We start from the raw sequence: 21,177 nt of genomic DNA on the forward strand, positions 1-21,177 counted from the left end.
CTTTTTAGGTCTTTGTGGAGTTGCCACACTGTGTTCCACAATGGTTGAGCTAATTTACACTACCACTAAATGTGCATAAGCATTCCTTTTTCTCCACAACCTCCCCAGCATGTTATTTTTTTGGACTTTTTAATAGTGCCATTCTGACTCTGTGAGATGGTATTTCATTGTGGTTTTAATCTGCATTTCTCCAATGATCACTGATGTTGGGCTTTTTTTCATATGATTGTTGCTGCATATAAGTCTTCTTTTGAAAAGTGTCTGTTCATGTCCTTTGCCCACTTTTTAATGGGGTTGATTTTTCTTGTAAATTTGTTTAAGTTCCTTTTAGACACTAGATGTTAGACCTTTGTCAGATGCATAGTTTGCAAACATTTTCTCCCATTCTGTAGTGTGTCTGTTCACTCTGTTGATAATTTCTTTTGCTGTGCAGAAGCTCTTTAGTTTAATTAGATCCCATTTGTGAATTTTTGCTTTGCTGTGATTACTTTTGGTGTCTTTGTCATGAAATCTTTGCTCATTCCTATGTCCAGAATAATATTGCCTAGGTTGTCTTCCAGGGTTTTAATAGTTTTGGGTTTTACATTTAATTCTTTAATCTATCTTGAGTTAATTTTTGTATATGGTCTAAGGAAGGGGTCCAGTTTCAATTTTCTGCCTATGGCTAGCCAGTTATCCCAGCACCATTTATTGAATAGGGAGTCCTTTCCCCATTGCTTCTTTTTGTCAGATTTGTAGAAGATCAGATAGTTCTAAGTGTGCAGCCTTATTTCTGGGTCCTCTATTCTTTTTTAATGTAGGCATTTATTGCTATACATTTATCTTTGATAACTGCTTTTGCTGCCTGTCATATGTTTTGGTATGTTGTGTTTTGTTTTCATTTATCTCTAAGTATTCACAATTTCCCTTGTGATTTCTTCTTTGACCATTGGTTGCTTAAGAATGTATTGTTTAATTTCCACGTATTTGTAAATTTTCTAATTTTCTTTCTGTTATTGGTTTCCAGCCTTATTCCACTGTGGTTAGAGAAGCTACCTTGTATAATTTCAACATTTAAAAAATTTATTGAGACTCATTTTGTGACAAGTCTTATATGGTCTATCTTAGAAACTGTTCCACGTGCACTTGAGAAAAATGTATATGCTGCTATTATTGAGTGCAGAGTTCTATATATGTCTAGTTATTAGGTCTACTGGGCTTATAGTGCTGTTCAAGTTCTCTATTCCTTATTGACCTTCTATTCATTATAGAAAGTGGAGTATTGAAGCTTCCAACTATTATTATATAATTGTCTATTTCTGGTCAGGCACAGTGACTCACGCCTGTAATCCCAGCACTTTGGGAGGCCAAGGGTGGATCACCTCTGGTCAGGAGTTCAAGACCACCCTGGGCAACATGGTGAAACCCTGTCTCTACCAAAAATACAAAAATTAGCCAGGTGTGGTGGTGCACACCTGTAATCTCAACTATTTGGGAGGTGAGGCATAAGAATCACTTGAACCAGTTGCAGTGAGCTGAGATCATGCCACTGCATTCCAGCCTGGATGACTATATCTCAAAAACAAAAACAAAAACAAAGCACAAAAACAAGAATTGTCTATTTCTCTCTTTTATTCTGTCACTTTTCATTCATATCTTTTGGGGCTCTATTGTTTAGTGTATAAAATTCATAATTGTTATATATTCCAGAAGAATTGACCCTTTCATTAATATATCATGTAATTTATCTCTTGTAACAGTTTTTTACTTAAGGTCTATTTTGTCTGGTATTAGTATAGACACTGTAGCTCTTTTTTGGTTGTTATTTATATCTTTTCCATCCTTTATTTCTTTGGACCTAAAGGGAGCCTCTTTAGACAGCATATAGTTGGATAATAATTTTTTAAAAATTGGTTTTTCCAATCTCTGCCTTTTGATATTAGAATTTAATCCACTTCCATTAAAGTAATTGTTGATAAGAAAGGACTTACTCTTCTATTTGCTATTTGTTTATTGTACGTCTTATACTTTTTTTGTTACTCATTTTCTCCATTACTGCCCTTTTTGTGTTTAGTTGATTTTTTCATAGTCAATTACTTTGGTTCCCTTTTTATTTCCTTCTGTATATATTTTTTAGATACTTTCTTTTTGGCTACTATGGAGATTACAATTAATAGTGATTACATTTATAGTAATCTAGTTTGAATTGATAATAACTTGGTTTTGAGAGCATACAAAACTCTGTTCCTATACTGCTCCATCCGCTCCTTTACGTTGTTATTGTCATATGTTACATCTTTATATATTGTGCACTGTTAACACAGAATTATAATCGTTTTATATAGTTGTCTTTTAACTCATGTGGGAAAGGAAAAGAAGGAATACAAGCCAAAATAATATAATATTGGCTTTTATATTTACCTATGTAGTTACCTTTACTGGAGTTCTTTATTTCTCATATTACTTCAAGTAACTGCCAAATGTCCTTTCACTTCAGTATGTAGGGTTCTCTGACTTGTACTGTATTTCTTTATTTTAACTTAATTTTATTTTAGAGACGATCTCACTCTGTTGTCTAGGTTTGAATGGAGTGGTGTAGTCAGAGCTCACTGCAGCTTTGAACTCCTGAGCTCAAGTGATTCTCTCACCTCAGCCTCCCAAGTAGCTGAGACTACAGATACATGCCACCACACCTTGCTAACTTTATTTTTTATAGAGATGGGCTCTTGCTGTGTTTTCCAGGCTAGTCTTGAACTCCTGGGCTTAAGCAGTGCTCCTGCCTCATTCCCCTAAAGTGCTGGGATTATAGGCAATGAGCCACCACATCCAGCCACTTGTAGTGCATTTCTTGTAGGACAGGTCTATTAGTAACTAACTCCCTCAGCCTCTATTTATCTGTGAATTTCTTCATTTCTCCTTCATTTGTGAAGCATAGTTCTGCCAGATACAGAATTCTTGGTTGACAGTTTTTTACTTTCAACAAATAAAATTTTCATCTGGCCTCCATGGTTTCTGATGAGAAAGCTACTGCTAATCTTATGGAATCTCATGACTATGTTGTTTTCAAGACTTTCTTCATCCTTGGTTTTGACAATTTGATTATAATGTATCTTGGTTTGGACCTTTTTGTGTTTATCCTTCTTGGATTGCATTGAGCTTTTTGAATGTGGACAGCCATGCATTTGATCAAATGTGGAAAGTTTTCAGCCATATATTCTCTCTTACTTTCTTATTTCTCCTTCTGGGATTCCCATTATATATATTTTTTGGTATGCTAGATGGTGTCGCACAAGTCTCATAGGCTCTGTTCATTCTTTGTCATCCTTTTTTCTTTCTGCTCCTCATACTGGATAATTAATTAAATGGAGTGATCATCAAGTTTGTTGATTATTTCTTCTGCCTGCTCAAATCTTCTACTGAAACCTATTAGAAAATTTTTCATGTTTGTTATTGTGCTTTTCAACTCCAGAAATTTTGTCTAGTTTCTTTTTAAAATTTCTATTTGTTGGCCAGTCACAGTGGCTCATGTCTGTAATCCCAGCACTTTGGGAGGGTGAGGTGGGTGGATCACTTGAGGTCAGGAGTTCAAAATCAGATGGCCAACATGGTGAAACCCCATCTCTACTAAAAATACAAAAATTAGCTGGGCGTGGTAGTGGGCACCTGTAATTCCAGCTATTCAGGGGGCTGAGGCACGAGAATTACTTGAACCTGGGAGGCAGAGGTTGCAGTGAGCCAAGATTGTGCCACTGCACTCCAGCTTGGGTGACAGAGCAAGACTCTGTCTCCAAAAAAATTTCATTTATTAATATTCTATATTTGTTTATACATTATTATCAGGGTTTCTTGTAGCTCTGAGCACATTTAAGACTGTTGAAAAGTGTGACATTGGCAAGATGGTGGAACAAAATGTCCCAGCACTTGTCTTCCCACAGAAACACCAAATGTAACAACCATCTATGAATAAAAATACCTTTATGAGAGCTCCAGGATCAAGGTCACAGGTTATAGCATGCAAGTAGAAAAAATATATGAGAAAATATTGAAAGGGTAAGAAAACAAGTTTCACTTTATAGAGTCACCCTTTACCCTACACAGCAACACAAAGAAAGAGATTCCTTTGGATCATGAGCTCTCTTGTGGAGGAAAAACAGAGCAACCCTGCCCCTGGACACTGGCATCAAGACTGTCCACCCATGCAGTGACAGTGGCACTAGGCCCACTGGTAGACCCAGGCACCAGGCTCACCTACACATGGTCTCAAGCAACAGGCTGTTTACATGGGCCCCACCAGCTGGCCCACCCAGAATCTCTGGCTAACTGATTTGTGAAAAGCTTTTTCTGCAAAAGTGAGTCTGTAAAGACTGAAAGAGGTGGCTGCTTCTTCAAATATCCAGACACTAATACAAGCTACAAGGATTATGAAGAAAAAAGACACCATCCAAGGAGCAAATAAAGCTCCAATAAGTGACTCAAAAGAATTGGAGACCTACAAATTGCCTGACAAATAATTCAAAGTAACATCTTAAAGAAGCTCAAAGAGCTATAAAAGAACACAGATAAACAACTACACAAAATTAGGGGAAAATAATTCATGAGCAAATGAGATATTCAACAAACAGAAACCATAAAAAAAGAACCAAAGAGAAATTTTGGAGGTGAAAAGAATACAATAATGGAACTGAAAAATTCAATAGAGAGCTCGAACACCATACTTAGTCAAACAGAAGAGAGAATCAGTGAACTCGATGATAGGTTATTTGAAATTATATGGTCAGAGGAACAAAAATGAAAAAAAGAATTAAAAAGTATAAAGAAAGACTACAGGACTCATGGGATACCATCAAGCAAACCAATGTATGCATTATGTTATTTACAGAAGAAGAAGAGAAAGGGAAAAGGAAAGAAAGCTTATTTAAATTAATAATGCCTGAAAACATCTCAAATCTAGGGAAGGAAATGGACATCTGGATTCATGAGCCCCAAAAGGATCACGAAGATATCTAACCTAAAAAGGTCTAGACTGAGACACGTTATAATCAAATTGTCAAATGTCAAAGACAAAAAGACAATTTTGAAAGAGAAAAGCAACTTGTCATATACAAAAAAAAAAAAAAAAAAAAAAACAACAACAACAACCCTATAAAACTATCAGTGGATTTATTCTTCAAATTTCTTCTTCTTCAGAAACTTTGCAGGCCAGGAAAGAGTGGGATGATATATTCAAAGTGTTGAAAGAAAGAAAAAACCCCCAAACTACTGCCAACCAAGAATATTACACCCAGAAAAGCTACCCTCTAAAAATGAAAGAGAGATAAAGACTTTCCCCAATAAACCAAAACAGGAAATACATCACCTGCCTTATAAGAAATGATAAAAGGTTTTATTCAAGTAGAAATGAAAAGACGATAAACAGCAACATTAAAGCTGCAGGATACAAAATTAACATACAAAAATCATGGTGTTTCTATACACCAATAATGAACTGTCCTAGAAAGAAATTAAGAAAACCATCTCAGGCCAGGTACAGCAGCTCATGCCTATATCCCAATGCTTTGAGAGGCCCCACGGTGGGAAGATCCTTTGAGGCCAGGAGTTCGAGACCAGCCTGGGCAACACAGCAAGGTCCCATTGCTACAAAAAATAAAATTAGTTGGCATGGTAGTGCACTCCTTTGGTCACAGTTACTTGGGAGGCTGGGGTAGGAGGGTCGCTTGAGCACAGGAGGCCAAGCCTGCAGTGGGCTATAATTTGCCATTGCATTCCCACCTGGGCAACAGTGCAAAACCCTGTCTTTAACAAAACAAAACAATCTAATTTACAATAGCAGTTAAAAGAATAAAGTACTTAGAAATAAATTTAACCAACAAGGTGAAAAACTGGTACCCTGAAGACTGTATAACACTGATGAAAGAAATTAAAGTAGACACAAAGAAATGGCAAGACAACTCACATTCCTTCACTGAAAGAATTAATATTGTTAAAATGTTTATGCTATCACAAATAATCTACAGATTCAATACAATCTCTACCAAAATTGCAAAGGCATTTTTTTTACAGAAATAGAAAAAATAATTCTAAAATTTATATGGAATTTCAAAAGACACTGAATAGCCAAAACAACTTTTTGAGCAAGAAGAACAAAGCCAGAGGCATCACACTTCCTGACTTTAAAAAATATCACAAAGCTGCAGTAATCAAAACAATATGGTACTCTCATAAAAACAGACATATAGATTTATGGAACCAAGTAGAAAGTTCAGAGATAAACCCATGCATAGATAGTCAACTGCTCTTCAACAAGGAAGCCAACAATGTACAATGGGTGAAGGACAGTCTTTTCAATAAATGGTAATGGGAAAACTGGAAATCCACATGCAAAAACTGAAATTGGACCCCTATATTATCCCATACACAAAAATCAACTCAAAATGGACTAAAGACTTACACATACACCTGAAATCATAAAACTTTTAGAATAAAACATAAGGGATAAGCTTCTTGACATTAATCTTGGCAATAATTTCTTGACTATGACAACAAAAGCACAGGCAACAAATGCAAAAATAGACAAGCGGGACTACATCAAGCTAAAAACCTTCTGTACGCAAAGGTTACATTTAACAAAATGAAAAGACAACATATAGAATGGAAGAAAATATTTGCAAACTATACATCTGGTAAGAGGTTAATATCTATCTAAAATACATAGGGAATTCCTACAACAAAAAACCAAATAGTCTACTTTAAAAAGTGGACAAAGGAGCTGAATAGACATTTCTTCAAATAAGATATGTAAATGGTCAACAGGTACTTCAAAAGGTGTTTAATATCACTAACCCATTAGGGAAATGACAATCAAAATCACACACCAGTTAGGATGGTTATTGTCAAAATAGCCAAAGGTAACAAATGTAGCTGAGGATATGGAGAAAGGGAAATTCTTCTACAGTTGTGGAAGAATTGATAAAGAAAATGTGGGCCGGGCGCGGTGGCTCAAGCCTGTAATCCCAGCACTTTGGGAGGCCGAGGCGGGCGGATCACGAGGTCAGGAGATCGAGACCATCCTGGCTAACATGGTGAAACCCCGTCTCTACTAAAAATACGAAAAACTAGCCGGGCGTGGTGGCGGGCGCCTGTAGTCCCAGCTACTCGGAGGCTGAGGCAGGAGAATGGCCTGAACCTGGGAGGCGGAGCTTGCAGTGAGCCGAGATCGCGCCACTGCACTCCAGCCTGGGTGACACAGCGCGAGACTCCGTCTCAAAAAAAAAAAAAAAAAAAAAAAAAAAAAAAAAAAGAAAATGTGGTATATACATGCAATGAAACATTATTTGGCCTTAAAAAAGAAGGAAACCCTGTCATTTGTGACAATATGGATGAACCTAGAGGACATTAATCTAAGTGAAACAAGGCAGGGACAGGAGGATAGATACCACATAATACCACTTACATTAGGAATCTAAGATAGTCAAACTCATGGAACCAGAGAGTGGGATGGTGGTTGCCAAGGACTGGGTGAGGGGGAAACAGGGAAGTACTAGTCAAAGGTATAAATTTTCAGTTATGCGAGATGTATAATTCTTAGAGATCTACACTACAGAATAGTGCCTATTGTTCATAATACTGTATTGTATACTTAAAAATTTGCTAAGAGCATAATTTCATTTATGTTAAGAGTTGTTATATGTACACACAAAATTATAAGAGGGTGACAGGAAACTTTTGGAAGTGGTGAATATGTTTATGGCATATGTTGTGATATTTTCACAGACATATATTAATCTCCAAACTCAAACTCATCAAGTTATGTACACTAAATATGTATAGCTTATTATATGTCAGTCATAACTCAATAAAGCGTTTTTCTTTTTTTAAAGACCACTAAGTCTTTGTTTAGTGAGTCCAAAGTTTGTGCTTCTTCTGGAACATATTATATTCACTTCTTCTGTAAATGGGCCATACTTTCTCGTATTTTGCATGCGTCATAATTTTTAGTTGGAAACTGGACATTTTGACTCTTATAGTAACTCTTGAAATCAGACTCTTCCTTCTACTTGGGGTTTGTTTTGGTTGCTTGGTGTTTGTTTGATTACTTCTAAACTATTTTTGGTAAGTCTATTCTTTATCACATGTGGTCTTTGAAGTCTGTTCCTTTGACTTATATTCGGTTAGTATTTAGACAGAGATTTCCTTCAATGCAAGAGGAGAGAGAGAGACAGAGAGAGAGAAGAAAAAGAAACCCAGAAAAACAAATCAAAATCTCAAAATCTCTCCCAGTCTTTGCAGATCGTTTCTGTCCTGGGCACTTATCCAGGCCATGTACAACTCTACATTAGCTTTCACTTCATACTTGGACTGAACCTAGACATCCACCAGAGGTGCAGGCTCAGAGTCTTCTGAGGTTTTCCTGAGCATGCATCCTGCCCTGAGCATGTATGTGGCTTCCTAAACTCTCTCAATACACACAGGCACTTTTGAATGCCCTAATTTTCCATAAGATCTTAGCTTTTCCCCATGCTTTGGTGCTCTCTTGTGTACCTCCACTGTAATCCTTTGCCCCAGACAGCTGAGATTGCTCATTAATCTTACAGTGCCTGTCCTTTGCAATACTAATGCTTTTCTGCTCTGAGTTCTGAGTTAGATGAAACCAAGACAAGTGCCTGGGGTCTGTCCTTCAGGTAGGCTTTAGGATAGAAAAGACAAACACATTATTTTTGAATAAGGTCTTCTGTGTTCTTTCTAGTGCTAGGGAACAGGGTCCCTCCCTGAGTGAGAAACATAGATAGCTACCCTTCAAGACCACTGCCAAATCAGGGAGTGTACGGTATAAGGACACAAAGGACACATGTACAAAATGCCACAAAGCTTTCCTACCATTTTTAGTTGCCTGTTCCTTCATTCAACATTTGCTTGGGTGCTATAAACCTTTGACTGTTTTCCACAGTTCTAAATAAAGTTGGTTCTGACAGCTTCTCTTTGGTTTTTGTGGAAGTGGATTTTTGGTTTTTGGTTTTGGTGGATCTGCCTACCCTGCCATTTCCACTGCTATCACTTGCACTGTATACCCTCCTGTGTGCCCCCTTCGTTTCCAGGATGTTGTCATTCTGCTTAACATTACTCCAGTTCTTTCTCTCTAAAATGCCACCCATATATGCCTGAGTTTTTAACAAAATTTTAGGGTAAAATAAAATTTAGGGTATCAGTTGGTGATTATGTCACAGGACAATTACAGTAAGTAATCATATCAACTGAAACATTTGGCTTCTGTTTTTTTTTTGTTTTTTGTTTTTTGTTTTGACAGGATCTTGCTGTGTCACCCAGGCTGGAATATGGTGGCATGATCATAGCTCCCTGCAGCCTCAAACTCCTGGACTCAAGCAATCCTCTTGCCTCAGCCTCCCAAAGTACTGGGATTACATGTGTGAACCCCCTCACCCAGCCAGTTTCCTTGTTGTTGAACATCCTTTGGTTATTCCTACCATCATAAGGCCCTATTCCTACCACCTGCAGCCACTCCCACTGTGCTACGGGTTTCTTTTTCATCTTTTCTGAATCCTCTAGTTTCCTCGTCTGAGGTTCAGTAAAACTGCTTTTCTTCTTTCACTATTCAGAGCAACTTAATTCTATCTCACTGCCATCTATCCCAGTCATTGACATCAACCACCTTAGCATCAGTCCATCAAGACGTTCTGATTAAAAAATAATAATAATAAGGAAGGGGATACTTTTTACCCCTTAGGCAGAAACTTACCCTCAGCTCTTAAAAATGTATCCCAGCTGCACATACTTCATTTCATTTTGAAAACTTAGATTTGTTTTAAAACTATATGAACACTAATTATATTGTCTTTAAGAGTAACCACTTAAAAATGGTTACTTCTTAGCAAGTAGAATTTAAAAATTCCACTTTCTTTCATAAACAAATATTTTAAGAAGTTCTGAAATTTTCATGAACTTGAAATTAACCCTTCTTAAAATGCTGTTTTTCTTAAAGCACTGAAGGCAACTTTGTTTTTGGAAGACTGTTCAATAAAAGAAAGAGGCTCTTTTCAGGAATAGAAAAGGGAGCTGAAATTTTTCTTATTTTCAAAAAAGTAATTTTTCTAATTATAAAGTAATACACCTTTGTTTTAAATAAAAAAAGAATAAAAAAAGTTTGAATTCTGAAATTCAGAAATGTATAAAACAGAAAATAGAATCACCAGTAATCTTATTAGCCAATGATAGCAACTATCAACTATTTAATACATATACTATAAGATCTTTTAGTCATATATATAAGTAGGTATAAGTATGCATTTATATATGTATGCATATAAACACACACACACGTGTGTGTGTGTGTGTGTGTGTGTTTTTCTTCAATAAAAATAAAATTGTAGTAAGGACTTTTTATTTAGATAAATTGTCATTTCAATGGCTACATAATAGTTCAATTTTGAATATACAATAATTTAACCAGTGTCTTATTAATAAGCATTTAGTTATTTCCATTTATTCTCTATTATAAACATTGCAATGATGATAGCAAATATTTTAGAAGTTACAAGAATCTTAAAATGTGTTTTCTTCAGTAGTTTTCTTTAAATATTTTCTTCTACAAGCTGGCATTAAGACAAGATAGTTTCGGATTGCCACCAAAGTTGGCAATCATCAGTAAGTATCTAAAATGTTATAAACATTTTTCACCTTAATAGATGACACTCTAACTTCAATACAACATGTCACTTCAGTTTCGAGTTCCTTTGTAGCCCACAAACCCTTCATTCTGATCAAATGAATTCATTTATTTGGAGGGGCCTGGTGTGTTGCTGCCTTCCTATGGTAGCACTTGCTGCTTTTCCTGGCTAAAAAAGCTGGAAATCACTCCTTTTTCTCACCACTGATCACATGTAATACAGAATTAAAGGTTCAGCTCAAATCCTACTTGATCCATAATCTCTTCTTGACCTCTCAGCATGAAGTGATTTGTCCTCTCATTAAAGTCCTTTACCACATATTTGTAACACTTTTGACAATTAAATGTATACTGTCTTGTAACTTGTACTTTTGTGTTTTCAGATGTTTCAAATTTGCTTATTATTTCCCCTTTCTATAACTATAGAGTGTACTAAAAGGTTATTGAAGGAAGAGATCAGTCTCACTGTCTTTCTAGTACTGTACCTTACACACAGGAGGAACTTGGTAAATATTTTTTATTTACTACAATTACAATAAATCACAGCCTTGTATTAGTAAAACTCTTGTTCAGTGCAATGCCTCTGCATATATAAGCACATAAAAAGAGCTATTTTTTAAAAAAACTATTTTATCAAGATACTAATATAAAACATTTGTTGCTGACTATCGGGTGGTATGGTTGGTAACTGAACTATGTAATATTTAAGTCAAAATTATAAATTTAAGATTATTTTCTATATTTTTACAACGTTTAAACTATCAATTAAAATTGTTTGCATAAAGATTGAATTGCTTACCTTGCAAAAACTGAAGTGGAAGCACAGAAATAACAGAAAAACATGAAGAAGCTTCATGTTGGAAGTGTTCGGGGTCTTTGTCTCTGCTGAGAACTCTTTAAAATTTAATTTTTAACCTCTGAAAAAATATTTCAAAAGAACAAGCCTCCTAAAGAACTCTGTACTTTTGAACTCCAAAAGAATCTGGCTGAAATCCAGAGAGATTTACCGTAACTGAAACCAAAAAATGGCCTTCCCAGTAAAGAGCAGAGGGAGGTGACCAATAGGAACTTGTTTCCACTAGAAGAGACTGATTTCCTCCCACCCTGTTAATGAGCAATGACTCAATTCTCTATTCCAGGGAAGACAGAAATTATATTGGAAGCAATATATATATATTTTTTTGTAAAATAAAAATAAAATTCTTTAAACTTAAGGTTGAAGACTAGGAGACAGTAAGAATAAAAGCAGATCATAGCAAAGGCTGCAAAATACATTTAAAACTCTAGAAACCAGCTTCTTTACCATGTATTTGTTGTGCTGTGATCAAATTTTATTTTTGGAGTATAAGAAATTTCAAAAACAGGTATTCTTGTGCCAGTACCAACTATCATGCAGGATTTATCTATTTATGAAATAAATCTGTGATAGCAGAAATGCTGACACAATTCGGTTCACCAGAAGCAGACTTGAGACAGTGAGCATGGGGTACAAGTGTTTCTTAGGGATCGATACCCGTACAAGCAAGGGAGGGGAAGCAGGGGTGAGCAGAGGGAGAAGTTGAACTGGCCTGAGTGTGACCTGTCACAGGGCCCCTGATTTCAGTATAAATGTCTGCGCCATTATATTCTGCCTTGCTCGGTCCCCTACTATATATTGCCCAAGAAGGGCATATACTTAGGTGAGATAGTTTTCTGTAGCTAAGGCAGACATGGAAGGATCTGACAGTTATGTGCTATCAGGAGGAGGTATCTTCTGACTACATTCTTTACAGCCAGGTAGCAAGACCTTCCCTGACAGGGGTTCTGGGAAACTCATCTCTGTGTCTTTCAGAGTACATACTTGCACCTTTTAGATCTATGTTCCATATATACTCCAGGAGTGGCTCCTTAAAAATTTCAGTGGGCCTCTATTCTTGAGAGAAAACTTAGAAGAGGAAGTGAATGGGAAAAACTACAGCTCCCACCCTTGCAGTTGATCTTGGGGCTGTAGCTGATACTCACCCTTGGCCCCCTTCCTATCCATTTTAGATTCCCTTTACCCTGACCTCCCACTTTTGCTGGTCTCGGTGACTTACTGGATGACATGACCCACAATCTCCTTCACGAGCGGTCTAAGCTCCTGGTTACCTTTTGTTTCTCAGGCAAAAGTTGCCATTTGTATCCCTACTGTCACAAGAGCAGGCTGGACATGGTGGCTCACTCCTATAATCCCAGCACTTTGGGAGGCCAAGGCAGGAGGATTGCTTGAGGCCAGGAGTTTGAGATGAGCCTGGGCAACACAGGGAGAGGTTGAGGCTGCAGTTAGCCATAATTGCACCACTGTACTCCAGCACGAGTGACAAAGAGAGAGCCTCTCTTAAAAAAGAAACAACAACAACAACAAAAAGAGGTACCCCAGTAGGTTATGTGGGTTCTACACATCCTCCTCCCTGCCCACATTATAGTAATAGCAGCCCTACCTCCTCGGAATGATCATGGTCAATTACCCTTGTGGATTATGACTCTTTCTTTCTTGTTGGTCCCTAGATACAAAGAGCTCAGTGTACACCAGGCAACAGCTCTAGTTTATAATTCCATGGGACTCTTGCTTGCCCCTGGTGAAAGTATAGTCCTTTGGAGACAAAGACAATGAACCCTGCAGAGTCTACAATTGTGGAGACAAGATGCACAAAGTTCCCAATTGGTTAATGGGGGTGATGGTAAGTGTGGTCATTCTTGCCTTTATTCCTTGGTTCCCAGGCCCACGTATTCTTCCTATTGGGAATACAATGCTATATGAAAGTCTTTGATTGAATGTATATACTGCTTCCTGGAGGATAGCACCCCATTCTCACAAAGTTTTGCATTTAACTGGCACCTAAGCTCTGCCCTCAGCAGCCCATTCCAACATTCTGTAAGTCCACCAGCTTCTGAGTGGTGTGGTATGTGATATGACCAGGGGATTGCATGATCACAGGCCCACTCCTGGGCCTGCTTTGCTGTAAAGTGGGTAGCCTTGTCTGGCAGGATGTGATCTTTGGTAGATAATTAAGCACTCTATAATTCTCTGGATTATGGTGCTAACGGAGGCCCTGCAGGCAAGAAAGGCACACTCATACCTCAAATATATGCCTATTCCTGTAAGAATAGACCACTGACCCTTCAAAAAGTGAAAGAATCAGATGTAGTTAACTTGCTACTAAGTGACTAGTTGGTCTCCTTGATGAATTGTGCCATCTTGTGGGGACAGTATTAGTGTCAGCTGCTGTCAGGTTGGGCATTTGTTAATGATGTGAGCTAGATAAGCCTCGGGGTCCATACTATTGGTGTCATGGGTAGCCTCTATCTCTGCTACCATGGGCACTTCATTCTTGTGCCCATTGTGCCAGCACTGGGGTGGCTGATGACTGAGACTCAGTCATTTTGGCTCAATAATTTTGTTGGGCCAAATTGGCTGAGCCATTTTGTTGGTTATTTAGTGCCTTTTCTCGGTAGATGCTTTCTGGTAGGCATGAACATGTGATACAAAGATTTTTATACTTCATGCCCACTCCTGTATGTACATGCATCCATTCTAGATTCCCTTCACTCTGACCTCCCACCTCTGCTGATGTCAGTGACGTACCTGATGACATGACCCACAGCCTCTTTCAGGAGTGGTCTGAACCCTTGGTTACCATTCACTTCTCAGGGTAAAGTTACTGTTTGTATCCCAGAACTTTTTGCTCTTGATCTTTGAATATTTTTCATTTCAGGAACAAAAGATGATCAGGAAATCACTATTGCCTGTGATTCTACATAAAGTCTAGCCTCAGGCCACCTCCCTTTCCACACCAAGTGGATGACCAGGTGTACCACCTGCAGCTCTGCCCTTTGGGAGGACTTTCTCTCACCACTGTCTTTCAAAACCACTCCAAAGTGTGGCTGTAATGCAGCCTCTGTCTATTTTCAACTTGTACCTATATACCAAGCCAACCCATCTGTAAACAAAATGTGACCTTTTCTCTCCTCCTTCAGCTGGTCATACCAGATTCCCCAGGAAGCTATAGGTGTGAGATGAGGAAGCGGCATGAGTGCAACTGTTTGGATGCTGGGGACAGGGGCAGTCTGGCCTACCTGCTACCTGTTTATGCACCTTGCTCATACCTCTGGTCCTGTTTGTGTTTGGCTCTGGATATCACACTTCTTTCTTACAATACATTTTTGCTAGGCCTGCTTTGTGGGTCCATTTGGATCCAGAGAATAATAGGCAGTTCTGGCCGTATGGTGATGTAGTGTCCTATGATTCTCTGCTGCAGATGGCATGGCCTTGCTCAGAACCCTGAGATCCTATATTGTGGTTCTCCTACACGATCTTCCTCAAACACCTCACAGCATTTTTCCCCCATCACTGAGTCTTCTGATGCTATACAGTCTGCTGGACCACTGCAGAAACCTTTTCTGCTTTGGCAGCTGGAGCAGTATTCCCTAGTGCAGAATATTCGCTCCCAACATCCAAAAAGTCTCATCAGGTTTTGTGCTTCCTTCTTTGTTAAAGAAAGTACAAGATACAAAAATTTGTCTTTTACATTAGAGAGGATGTTCCAGCAGGTTCCTGAACACTGGTTTCCTAAAAATTTTACTGATGTGCCAGGCTTTATTTCCTACTCTCTGGAGCACATGTGTCTTACCAAAGTATTTATCATGCTACTTCCTCATCTCCTCTGATCAAAGTAATGCTATCAATGGAAAAACAACCATGGTGACTTATGGAAAATCCAGATGATCCAGATCTCTGACTATTATATTATGTCAGAAGGTGGAAGATAAGGCCTGGGGAAAACTTTAAGTGTATATGTTGCCTGTTCCATGTGAATGAGGACTGTTTCTGATCCTTTCTGATTAAAATGTCTCCTCTCTCTTGCTCCTACTCCAGCCACGTAATATATGTGCTTTCCATTTGCCTTCTGCCATGATTGTAAGTTTCCTGAGGCCTCCCCAGAACCTGAGCAGATGCCAGCATCATGCTTTCTATACAGCCTGTGGAACCATGAACCAATTAAACCTCTTTTCTTTATAAATTATCTAGTCTCAGGTATTTCTTTATAGCAGTGCAAGAATGGACTAATACAGCAGTTAACAAAAAGAAAATGTAAAGTGCTCATGAGGACTGAAATTTTATTCAGTTTAAGTCTCTTTCCTCCTATGATCTCAATGAAAATAAATATAAAAATAAAAGTAATTCCACTGCACCATTGAAAAATGAAGAAGGATTCATTAATAGGACATAAACAGTGAGGAATTACTAGAATACATATAGTAGACAGGAAAAGATTAACTGCAAAACTTAAATGAGCTTAAGAAGTGTCAAATTCATATAGGTGACAACAAGGTATCCAAAATACAAAAGACCACAGAATAAATAGAAACAGTAGAATCTGAGAGAAGTGATGGACTAAGTAATTAATAAATAAAGGGAAGAACATCTGAGCCAGTGGCCCACACGGGGGCAACTTGAGAATTTACTCCAGGCTAAAGCCTACAGTAAGGCTCTCTGTAGCACATGTTCTAACCCAGAATCCCTTGAGTGGACACTGAGGCAGAAGCAGAGAAGCATTCTAGACGACACCAGCCTCCATCAAGTTGAGGGAGACTCTGCACTTAAGAGGCAAGCCATAGGCAAACCCCTGAGGCCTCGTATCCCACCCTTCTCCTGCAGTCATTGAAGGCAGACTTCTATAATCAGAATCTACAAAAACAGAAGTACAGCACAATAAAAAGAAAAAGACCAACCTCACTTATGAATATAGACGCAAAAATTCTAAACAAAATATTAGCAAACTAAGTAGTATTCAATAGTCTTACCGTTAATAATACTTACTTGACAACATATACATACATATATATGTGTGTATATATATATATATATGGAGGTTAAGGCAAACAAGTAATTATGCCAATGTCGTAAGAATTTCAGGGTAAGACAAACACAAGTTTAAATTCAAAGAAATGGAAACCCTGTAGACTTAACTTTGAATTGGAAATGTCACTATGATCCCCAGTTTTTTTTCTTTCTAAAAATAATTACCTCTTAGTTGTCCATTGTGTCCATTGATAGGGCTTAGAAGTCCTAACAATGCAGAAGCAATGAGCACTCCTTAGTGGCAAGATTGTCTTCTCTACATACCATTTTCCATTTTAAAAAACAAGGCTCTTTGGAGAAAGTGCGATTCCACATCTGGGGCATAAAATGTAAAAGAAATATTTTGTACCGGAAAGCAAGGAAGCCATCGCAGGCTAGTTGGTGGTTCTGAAAGACTTGAAGGGGCTCTCACAAGCCAAAGATTAAATATTTTAAGCATTGCAAAGAACAATGATAGCAAAAAATTGAAATAAAAAAGGAAATTTCTTTATTTCAGTTAATAATTGCAAAAGAAATGATAGAATTATCATATTACTATTTTGCACTACCTTATGAGCCAATGGACCTAGTGATGATCACCAACAGCTGCTAAAACCATTAGGTGAAAAGCTGGCAGGGAACTCTAAGAGGTGGATGAGGCTGATAACACTGATCCCGCTGACTGATATCACCCCCAAAGAGAGACAACCAGACATTATGTGCCTCTTCATGGGACAGCAGGAAGTATTCTTGCAGAAGAGAGAAAAAAAAAAAAAAAAAAAAAAGAACCTGAACAATCAAGTCTGTAGATCTCACTATCAATTAACTACCAGTTTATGGGAAATACAGAGGATAGAAAAACAATTTATACCACCACAAGGATGTAATCAGTGAGAAAGTGGGAAATTCTACATGACAAAAGACTCAGTTTTTTCAACAAATAAATGCCATGGGGTGGGGGTGGGGGGGGAACAGGGAGAGGAAACTGACATAGAATAAAAGAAAATTAAGAGACATATCAATAAAATACAATGGATGGCCCTTGTTTGGATCTTCATTTGATTGATCCAACTATTAAAATATATTTTGAAATAACTTGGGAAAATTCCACATGGACTGGATATTCGCTAATACTAAGAAAATATTATTTTTGTTAATGGTTTTGTGCTTATGTTTTTAAAAAAGTCCTCTGCTGAAGATTTATGAACAGAATGTTTACTATAAAACACTCTAGCTATAATAATTTTAATAATAACAGTGAGGAAATGGAGGAAAACATTTGCAAAAGGCTGATTGAAGGTGAGTGTTGTATAGAGAAAGGTTCATTATATTGTTCTATCAACTTTTGTTTATGTTTGAAATTTTCATAATAAAAAACAAATAAAAGAGAAAGTCATGAGTTCACATTAATATTTACAATTAATGGCACCTTGACTAAGTACTTTTTTTTTTTTTTTTGAGACGAAGTCTTGCTCTGTCACCAGGCTGGAGTGCAGTGGCATGATTTTGGTTCACTGTAACCTCCGCCTCCCAGGTTCAAGTGATTCTCCTGCCTCAGCCTCCCGAGTAGCTGGGAGTACAGGTGCATGCCAACACGGCCAGCTAATTTTTGTGTTTTTAATAGAGACGAGGTTTCATCATGTTGGCCAGGATGGTCTCGATCTCTTGACCTCGTGATCCACCCACCTTGGCCTCCCAAAGTGCTGGGATTATAGGTGTGAGCCACAGCGCCCAGTCTTTCTTTCTTTCTTCTTCTTTTTTTGTTTTTTTAGGTGGAGTTTCGCTGTGTTGCTGGAGTACAGCGGCGCGATCTTGGCTGATGCTGACTACAACCTCAGCCTCCTGGGTTCAAGTGATTCTCCTGCTTTGGCCTCCCCAGTAGCTGGGATTACAGGCCCATGCCACCAAGCCCAGCCAATTTTGGTATTTTTAGTAGAGACGGGGTTTCACCATGTTGGCCAGGCTAGTCTCGAACTCTTTACCTAAAGTGATCTGCCCCCCTCAGCCTCCCAAAGTGCTGGGATTACATGCCTAGCTTCAGCTAAGTACTTTTACAATTTTGTTCTAATATAAAAATTTTCAGTCCTATTCCTAGCCAGCAGCCCTCTTCGCTGCCATTAGCAATACAGTCTCCCAACTTACAATGGTTACACTGAATAATTTGTCTACTTTACAATGGTGTGAAAGCAATAAGCATTCAGCAAAACCTGTACTTCAAATTTTAAACTTTGATCTTCTCCCTGGCTAGTGATACGCATGCAATATTCTCTTATGATGCTGGGCAGCGGCAACAAATGAGACTTTCCAGTGTGCTGTGCTGCCAGATAGTTTTGCCCAACTGTAAGCTAATGTAAGTGTTCCAAGCACCTTCAAGGTAGACTAGGCTAGGCTATGATGTTCAGTAGGTTACATGTATTAAATGTATTTTCTACTCAGATATGTTCAACTCATGATGGGTTTATTGGGATATAACCCCATCCTAAGTTGAGGAACATCTGTATCTCCTTACTGGGTATTTTAATTAGATGGCCTAACCTTTCACTAAAACAACTGGATGGACACCTTCTCAGATCTTGAATACCACAACTAGACTGTACATATATACTTTCTTCCCTCCTTTTATATTTTCTTTGTCTTTTTGACCATCATTCTATGATCATTTGTTAATAAGTAGGTTTTCAAGGCATGAGCAGAAATTCAAAGCATAGAGGAATTCGGTTCCATTTAACAAATATTTATTGGGCATCAATTTTATTCCAGGCACTGTACTAAGTACTTAGCATACCAAAACAAAGATGATGTAGTTCTCACTCTTCAGGAGCTTATAGTCTAGTGTGAGTTTCTGCAGATGTTATCAGGAGTCTAGGAGCGGTGACTAGGGATTCCAGAAGAGATTGGAATTTTTTTTTTTTTTTTTTGCATTCTTTTGAACTTCTTTCTCCATGTAATGCCAACACTTGTAGTGATGACTAGTGATCAAGTAACTCTATTAGGAATTTTGCTAGAGGTCATTCACAAACATGACAGTGCTCCACACAACTATGTTCATTTCACTGAGTCCATTCTCAGCTTTTGATGGAAGGCAAGGGGTACTGTTGATGACTGGTGGGTGTTGAATTAAGAAGGAGGGACAATAGGTTGAGGGAGAGGGAGAGAAAATAGGTTGACAACATCAGCCTATTCTTCCTGATTTACATTTCCTGATCTTCCCTGGCCTCCCCTTATTCACAGTCAACTGACAGCTAATGAACTCTCCTGACGTAATAGATAATCAAAGATAATATTTTAAGGAAGGAATTTTAATGCCCCATAACTCAAATGCCTCCCTGTTGCTTTGCTAATGTTGTAAACATTGCAAAACATGGTGTCACGCACGTCCATGTGAAGAGAGTCCACCAACAGGCTTTGTGTGAGCAACAAGGTTGTTTATTTCACGTGGGTGCAAGTGGGCTGAGTCCGAAAAGACAGTCAGGAAAGGAAGGTAGGGGTGGGACAGTTTTATAGGACTGGGGTAAGCAGTGGAAAGTTACAGTTAAAGGTGGCTATCTATTCTCAGCAGAGGAGGGGGTCACAAGGTGCATGGTGGGGAGATCATAAGACTCATGGTCCAGAAAAGAATGTCACGAGGTCGATCAATCCATCGGGTGGGGCAGGGCAGGAACAGGTCATAATGGAATGTCTAAAGGTTGGTCAATCAGTTAAGACAGGAGCAGGCTGTTTCACTTCCTTTGTAGTTTTCAGTTGCCTCAGGCCATCTGGATGTATGCATGCAGGCTTGGCTCAGAGGCCTGACACATGGAGCTTGTAGGTTAAAAGTGAATTGCATTTGAAGATATAATTTTTTTTTAAAATTTCCTTATTTAGTTTGCTTATTTTATACTTTATTAGCATCTGTGTTCTACAAACATGACTTATAGTCCAATGTGGTGATTTTTGAAGATGAACTGGGAGATGGAAGAGAATTCTAAATCTTAATAATTCTGATAAAGTTAGTAATGAAGAATCACAACTTACAAATGAAGCGATGGCCCCAGCAAAATTGAAAAGACACTTAACTGCAAACCACAGTAAAAGAGCAGATAATTTTATATGACCTTTGGAAACCCAGAGTAAAGAATGTATTTTTTTAAGTGACCTTCAGTAAAAAGGTCCAGAAAGCAAGTTATTTAGCAGAAGAACTTTTTGACCCGAAAAGGAAAAAGCCCCACAATTGGTGGGACCTCATAATTTCAGTATGTATAATTACAGAGAGTAAGACGCCAGCATATGATGTAATGACAAACTAAAACGGTTTCACTTTCAAAGTTTGATAAACTGATGTGATTGATGACATGTCACATAATGCTGCATAGCATCAAAAGAACCTAACAATTTCTCATCCAGGTTGATGAATCAACAGATTTCAACAACAAATGTCATAGAGTAGCATTTGTAAGATTTATAAATTATGGCAAAATTCAAGAAAATTTTTCTTCTATGAAACACTGCTGCAAAGAAGCAAAGGTAAAGATATATTTATTGCCTTGTCTTCATATTGGAAACAGAAGGTACATTTTGGAAGAACTGTGTCAGTATCTACTTACGGTACCCTATCAAGGACTGGTTCCTTCAGAGATTTCAATTCTCATTAAAATCCTGACATATTCACAACTCACTGCTT

At 38.0% G+C, this 21,177-nt stretch overlaps 1 protein-coding gene across 3 annotated transcripts in view; it reads right to left on the reverse strand.

Annotated features, from left to right (window-relative positions):
- CFI (complement factor I) overlaps positions 1 to 11,747 on the reverse strand; it is a 59,948-nt gene extending 48,201 nt beyond the window's left edge. For all 3 annotated transcript variants that reach the window (XM_025385435.1, XM_025385434.1, XM_025385433.1), the window contains exon 1: positions 11,457 to 11,747. In XM_025385435.1, coding sequence (XP_025241220.1) covers positions 11,457 to 11,513 — 57 coding nt within the window. In that variant the 5' untranslated portion in view covers positions 11,514 to 11,747. The remainder of the gene's footprint in view (positions 1 to 11,456) is intronic.
- Between the last annotated feature and the right edge of the window lie 9,430 nt (positions 11,748 to 21,177).

The sequence above is a fragment of the Theropithecus gelada genome, chromosome 5, assembly GCF_003255815.1.
Source record: "Theropithecus gelada isolate Dixy chromosome 5, Tgel_1.0, whole genome shotgun sequence".
NCBI lineage: Eukaryota > Metazoa > Chordata > Mammalia > Primates > Cercopithecidae > Theropithecus > Theropithecus gelada.